General features: G+C 45.4%; 1 protein-coding gene across 2 annotated transcripts in view; it reads left to right on the forward strand.

Annotated features, from left to right (window-relative positions):
- The first annotated feature begins 1,324 nt into the window (after nt 1–1,324).
- Nucleotides 1,325–7,403, forward strand: part of tbcd (tubulin folding cofactor D) — a 48,168-nt gene continuing 42,089 nt past the window's right edge. For both annotated transcript variants that reach the window (XM_056287358.1, XM_056287357.1), the window contains exons 1-6: nt 1,325–1,779; nt 2,081–2,131; nt 2,251–2,348; nt 2,463–2,564; nt 2,670–2,816; nt 5,831–5,886. In XM_056287358.1, coding sequence (XP_056143333.1) covers nt 1,596–1,779; nt 2,081–2,131; nt 2,251–2,348; nt 2,463–2,564; nt 2,670–2,816; nt 5,831–5,886 — 638 coding nt within the window. In that variant the 5' untranslated portion in view covers nt 1,325–1,595. The remainder of the gene's footprint in view (nt 1,780–2,080; nt 2,132–2,250; nt 2,349–2,462; nt 2,565–2,669; nt 2,817–5,830; nt 5,887–7,403) is intronic.

Here is a 7,403-nt window from a genome sequence, read left to right on the forward strand (position 1 = left end):
ATTCGAGCCCCGGGGTAGTCCAACCTTTGTGGGTCATCCCGGATCGTCCTCTGTTTGGAGTTTGCATGTTCTCCCCGTGTCTGCGTGGGTTTCCTCCGGGGGCTCCGGTTTCCTCCCACAGTCCAAAGACATGTACGTCAGGTGAATTGGTCGTACTAAATTGTCCCTAGGTGTGTGTGTGTGTGTGTGTGTGTGTGTGTGTGTGTGTGTGTGCGCGTGCGCGTGCGTGTGTCGGCCCTGTGATGGCCTGGTGGCCTGTCCAGGGTGTCTCCCCGCCTGTCACCCAATGACTGCTGGAATAGGCTCCAGCATCCCCGCGGCCCTGAGAGCAGGATAAGTGGTTCAGATAATGGATGGATGGATGTTTTTAACCTTGTGAAATGTTCAACAACATTTAAGATGAAACCACAAGCTTAACTTATTTAGTTATTCATTAACTTATATTGCTCTTATTGACTGTAACCCTTTTAAAGGACTTTTGTTTACCTGGGCTACATTACTCTTCTCTCCACTGCATACCTCCACCTCGCCAGGCTCTCCTCGACCAGCTACTCTCACTACAGATCACAATGTCATCCGCGAACATCATAGTCCAGCGAGACTCCTGCCTGATTTCGTCCGTCAAGGGCGTCCGGGTGGCGTAGCGGTCTATTCCGTTTCCTACCTACACAGGGATCGTCGGTCCGAATCCCCGTGTTACCTCCGGCTTGGTCGGGCGTCCCCACAGACACAATTGGCCGTATTTGCGGGTGGGAAGCCGGAAGTGGGTAAGAATTGGGTAATTGGCCAAGTACAATTGGGGAGAAAAAATGGGGGGAATCCAATAAAAAGAAAAAGAAAAAATCTCGTTGGTCAACCTGTCCATCACCATTGCAAACAAGGGCTCAGAGCCGACCCTTGACGTGTATGCACAATACAGGAGAAGTTGTCATGTTCATGGTATTGTAGCGAATTCGGGGGACAACGCAACTACAGGAACTGCCGCGACCGGGAAGCGAACCCGTATCGCCCGTACCGCAGGAGGCATCGCTAACCGCTCGACTAAAGGGTCACACCCGCGAGCCAGCGGCCAGCGTGTCTTCTTATCCATGCACGTTACACTATGTACAAACGAAAGCAGGCTATGCTGTGCATATTAGTAGTCAGTGTAACTCCAACAGTAAAGACTGTGATCGTCATGTAAATGATTACTTACATAATTCCATATCAGTTGGCCATTTCGCTTTTCGCTGAACCGTCTTGAACCTTTTCGCGCACCGTACTGGGGCAGGGGCTAACGTGATGTTGCGGGAATTACGTCACATGACAGCTGAGCAGCATCCCTGCAACCCAGAGAACAGGGGTGGACGGTTTTGAGTCGGGTTTTAGTAAGTTATTTTTTATTTTGCGACACTCAGTCTATTTTTTTTTGGGAGAGATGTTATTAACTCGGGTTTTTCAAAACTATGTCGTATGTTTATTATAAGTCTTCGCACCCATCCCGGCATCGTTTCCACTAAGGGTTTTCCACTACCAGAGCTAACTAACGTAGGCTAGCTTCTGTGAGCTGCGTTTGATAACGTCAACATCTTAAATCTTCAAATAACCGTAGCAAAATGGCGCTGACGGCGGCAGACACGGGATTCAACAGGAACGAAGAGGAGGAACCCGACGTGATTGCCAAAGCTAGCGTCTTGGGCGGCTTCAGTGAGAACGCGGAGGTCCGAGCACTGATCGCCAGCCTGCCGGAGGTCCAGTGTGGCATCATAGCGCAGGAGTCTGCCATAGAGAGGTTCCTGGGTAACGATTGTCTACCGAAACGCTGTGTAAACACTAACAATAAAACCCGCACATGACGTCAGATAATATGTGTTTTGCTTAACTTGTCCTCTTTACTGTCAATCTGACCATATAGCTTTTTATACATCGCCTTTGTGCAATGTTTTTGTGTTGTATCGGTGTGATCCATTTAAGCAATTGAGTAAATTCCCGTGCATTTGCAGACTTACATAAAACTACAATCAAAACTGGGCTGTGATTCTTATTCCCCCGACCACCTTAATAAAAAATCCCTCTTTGCATGCCTTTGTCCTCTTCGCAGTCATAATGGACAGGTACCAGGAACAGCCTCATCTGCTGGATCCACATCTTGGTAAAAAAAAAAAAATGTAATCCATACAGCACCGGACATGTAGTCATACTAGTGTTTGCACCTATTCACAGTATGTAAGATGAACATGAACCCCACATTGATAAATGCTTTTCAATCAGACTGGATGTTAACCATGATGTTGGACTTGGTAAGGAGTGAGAAGTCTCCCCCTTCGCTGGTTCATCTTTGCTTCAAGTTTCTCTACATCATCTCTAAGGTCAGTTGAAAATGGAGCTCGGTTCAGTCAACACCAGATTGTGCCCTATCATATAAATGTTGCCGTGAGCCCTACCAGATGAGACTTTTTCTTGGTGTATTTTTTTCTGGGTAGGTGAGAGGCTATAAAATCTTCATGCAGCTCTTACCTCATGAGGTGGTTGATGTCCAGCCAGTTCTGGACCTGCTATCCAGACAGGATCCCAAAGACACTGAGGTGAGAGTGGAACTTGACCCACCTGCCAATGTCATCTGTCTGTATAACTATTATTGTTTTCCAGGCTTGACTTTATGTTCTGGTCATGCAACCTGTTCTTCACAGATTTGGGAAACACGTTACATACTGCTATTGTGGCTTTCTATGACCTGCCTCATACCCTTTGACCTGTCATGCTTGGATGGTAACCTGGAGTCTGACACTGCCCAGGCCAGAGAGTCCATCATGGACCGCATCCTGGATATTGCTAAGGTAATATCAGAATATGATGGTGTCTTAGGTGTTTGCAGTCATTAATTGTAGCCATTGGTCTGTAACCCTAAACCTAGTTTTTCAGCATGTGATGGCTATCTTATCAGGGATAGAATAGCGAAGTATGGGGGGTGCATTCAGAGACCAGTTAAAAGTTACACTTAGAGACTGTTGAGGCTTCCACTGATTATTAATACTGAATGATATGAACTTCCTTGATCAATGGTAATCATGTATACCCAAGCAAAAGTCCTGGAAAGTGGTCTCCTGAAGAGAGTGTGGTTATCTGACAGATCAGAGACGGAGAACTTCCAGTTCTATAAAGACCTAAACCATTGTTCACATACCAGTCACATGCTGGGTGGCACGGTGGCCCAGTGGTTAGCGCTGTCACCTCACAGCAAGAAGGTCCTGGGTTCGAATCCCGGGGTCGTCCAACTTTGGGGGTCATCCCCGGTCGTCCTCTGTGTGGCGGTTGCATCTTCGCCCTGTGTTTGCAGTGAGTTTCTCTGGGTGGTCCGGTTTCCCCCACCTTCAAAATAAACAGGCATGTTAGGGTTTATACTTCTGTCTGTGCCCCTGACCATGGCAATGGGAAAAGAACTGGGGTTGGTCCCCAGGCGCAGCATGAAGGCGGCAGCCCGCTGCTCCTAGCTATACAGATCACAGCTAGGATGGGTTAATTTGCAGTAACTGAATTTCCCCAAGGGAATTAATAAAGGAAACTTAATTACTTAATTAACTTGATTATATATATTCCAAGACATAAAGATTGGTTTGGACATTTATGAGTCCAATTCATCCAAAATTAAAGCTCCATTTGAAATTTATACTGAAAAACAAAGAAAAAATATTTATTTTCCCGAATGAGTTGGTTATGCTTAATGATAATTATTATGATGTGTTCTGAAAGCTGACTTGGCTGAAAGAACAGTTAGTCTGTCATTCTGAAGTATTGATGCCAGTGATAATTGTTGTTAGAGCACAAGTAGACTTTGGACATTGATGCATTGATGATGCTATGCAGACAAGGTTCCAACTGAACCACCTCTGCGCTAAAGGTCTGATCAGACCAAGTCCGAATTTTTTTGCACAATAAAAACACACAAGATTTTAAAGGTAGAAGGAGTAGGTTTGTCGGTTGGAGTTGGTAAATACAACATTCAAAGTTGGCCCCTCCTCTCTGGCTCAGTGACACCAGAAGTGCGCACCCCCTGACCGCAACTGCCAGAGTACAATCCTAGAGTACAGGCCCACTCCACGTCACTCTTCATTCTCATCCTCCCCTTCAGTGCTCGCCAGCAGGTGAAAGCCAACCCCAGATTCACTCTCGTTTTCGAACAAGCTGTGTCCGCTTGGAATTTTGCCTTGCTATATTTGTGTCTTTTTGGCGCTTTGTCCGCCATTGTCATAGCTTCCTCTTGGATGCGTGCTTATGATCTCGATCTGGCACCTGGTCGCTACGTTTTTATAGAGTCCTGTTGCCCAAAGGTTAACACCCAGAAACGTCCCGTACACAGCAAAATAAGAAAATATAGGCAGAGGGCAGGGTCTCTGCAGATACAGACACCGCCACACATGTCTAGTGGGTCATAAATGATTGAGTGTAGAACTGTAGAAGAACTAGAAGAGTGCGCTCTAAGTAAAGTGCAGATCCCCGCCAGGCGTATCTCCCCTTCTTTGGTACTCTGACTTAGTGACAAACCACCCCTTTTTTGCCTACAGGGAGGGGGGGAAATACAGAGGCACTGCCTGTGTATCTCCCCTTCTACGGTGTTCAGACTTAGACGAAAAACCAGCTGAGGAGTTAGCACTCTATTGTGTTACAAAACAGGTTTTTCAAAGGTTTTGAATCATTGCAACCACGATAGGTCCTTGATCATACAGTCATAATGGTGCACAAAATTATTAGGCTGACAGGCCCAGGTAAGGTTTGCTATGCAACCATTTTGGTCTAACCCTATCTTTATGTTTTTATGCATGCTCAATAATCCAGGTAAGGAAATCAAAGGAAGTTGAATCAGTTCATCTGTACACAACGTTTATTGAGAGAAATGTTTCATCACTCATCTAAGTGACCTCTTCGGTCTCAACTGACTGCTGGTATCCTCACCCTTATAAACAATACAGTGGCATAACGACCGAAAACAATGATCAGTTTCATAGGCAAATTGCCGTGAGCATTAACTAGAGTTTCAACAGTAATGTGTATTATTCACAGAGAGGATTTGAGAATGTTTGCAATCACAGCATTGTAAGATGGCGACAGATGTACTCTTAGCCCCCCCTCGGTTCAGGGATGGTCGTTCCCTCTTCACATACGTACATGGCCTCTTTGACTCCGCGTTCAAACCAGCGTTCCTCCCTATCAAGGAGATGCACATCCTCATCCTTGAAAGAGTGGCTACTGGCCTGTAGATGGGTGTAGACTGCAGAGTCCTGGCCTGATGCGTTAGCTCTTCTGTGTTGTGCCATTGTCTTGGCCAGCGTCTGTTTGATTTCCCTGTACAAGTCACGGCAATCCTCCTGGCACTTAACAGTGTACACTATATTGCCAGCACGGCCATGGTACAACTTTTTTTTCAGAGAATGATGAAAAATTCACATTGGACTTGGTCTGAGCCGACCTCAATACCTGTAAGTGTGAAATGTCTGCCATCTGAGGCTACACTGACTCGCCTGGTGTGGATAATTAAGAAAGAGAAAGTCCCCTCTACTAGATCTTCTAAAAATATTTTTAGTTGCTTTGTAAATTCAAGAGAGTATGTGCCTTTTAAATCACTTTTTACCCACCCAGCCCTCTTTAATTTGTTTTGATTTGTTATGAGTAGTCCTTGTTTAGTTAGCCTATGAGTGAGCTTTTGTTTGATTGCATTGAAGGGAAACACAATACTGGCCAACCCATTTACTTCAGCTGGTAGGATGTCACTGAATGACTTATTATGATCAGTGCTGTACATTATAAAAATAAAGTTTTTTTCTGTGATTAAAATAACATGCTTTTTTTTTTACAGTCTTATTTAACCGTCAGTGATAAGTCCAGAGACGCTGCATCTGTACTGGTATCAAAGTAAGTACACATACTGGAATCTACTGGACTCAATCTGGTCTGTCACCTAATGAAACCAAGAATGAGGAATTCACTTTATCAGCCTTTTATACATTTATCGCTATTAAATGTATGTAGCATCCAGCAAATAGAGTTTACATATTCGAAATACAGAGTTTTTCTTATCTTTTAAATCAACCACAATTTACACTGATGAGCCAAAACATTATGATCACTCACACCTGAACCAAATAACGTTAGGTTATCGTGTAACAAGGGCACATGTCAAGGTATGGATAGATTAGATAGTATGGGAACAATTAGTTCTCCTAGTCAATGTGTTGGATGCAGGAGAAATGGGCAATAGTAAAGACCCGAGCTGCTTTGACAAGGGCTAAATTGTTAATGCCAGACAACTGGGTCAAAGCATTTCTTGAAACAGAAGGTTTGTGGGGTGCTCCTTGTCAGCAGTGGTGTGTACCTACCGACAGTGGTCTGAGGAGGGACAAACCACAAACTGGGGACAGGGTGTTGGGCACCCAAGGCTCATCGATGCATGAGGGGAACGAAGGCTATCCCATCTGGTCTGAACCAACAGAAGGTCTACTGTGGCACAAGTCACAGAAAATTTTAATGATGGTTATGGGAGGAATGCGTCACAGCACACAGTGCATCACACCCTGCTGCGTATGGGGCTGTGTAGCTGCAGACTGGTCAGAGTGCCCATGATGACCCATGTCCACTGTCAAAAGCGCCCACAATGTGGGCACAGGACCGTCGGAACTGGACCTTGGAGCAGTGGAAGAAAGTCGCTTGGTCCTATGAGTCCTGTTTTTTTTTTTTTTGCTCACATGGATGGCCGTGTACGTGTGCGCCGTTTAACTCCGGAAGTGATGGCACCAAGATACACTGTGGGAAGACGACAAGCCGGCGGAGGGAGTGTGATGCTCTGGGCAATGTTCTGTTGGGAAACCCTGGATCCGGCCAATCATGTGGCTATCAATTTGACACATGCCACCTACCTAAACATCGTTGCAGACCAGGAACACTCCTTCATGGCAATGGTATTCCCTGATGGCAGTGGCCTCTTTCAACAGGATAAAGTGCCCTGCCACACTACACACATTGTTCAGGAATGGTTTGAGGAACATGACAAAGAGTTCAAGGTGTTTCTCTGGCCTCCAAATTCTCCAGATCTCAATCTGATTGAGCATCTGTGGGATGTGCTGGACTGACAAGTTCGATCCACAGCGGCTCCACCTCTCAACTTACAGGACCTAAAGGATCTGCTGCTAATGTTTTGGCGCCAAATACCACAGGACACCTTCAGGGGTCTTGTACAGTCCATGCCTTGGAGGGTCGACACTGTTTTGGCTGCACACGGAGGACCAACAGCATATTAGACAGGAGGTCATAATGTTTTGACCCATCAGTGTATATCACATACTCTTACGTTCTGTGTATATCACAGAATGTAAGAGTGTATATCACATATGCTTACATTCTTTTCAGCACGTAGTTTAAAATGGTGTAAGTGT

The sequence above is a fragment of the Lampris incognitus genome, chromosome 10 (genome assembly GCF_029633865.1).
Source record: "Lampris incognitus isolate fLamInc1 chromosome 10, fLamInc1.hap2, whole genome shotgun sequence".
NCBI lineage: Eukaryota > Metazoa > Chordata > Actinopteri > Lampriformes > Lampridae > Lampris > Lampris incognitus.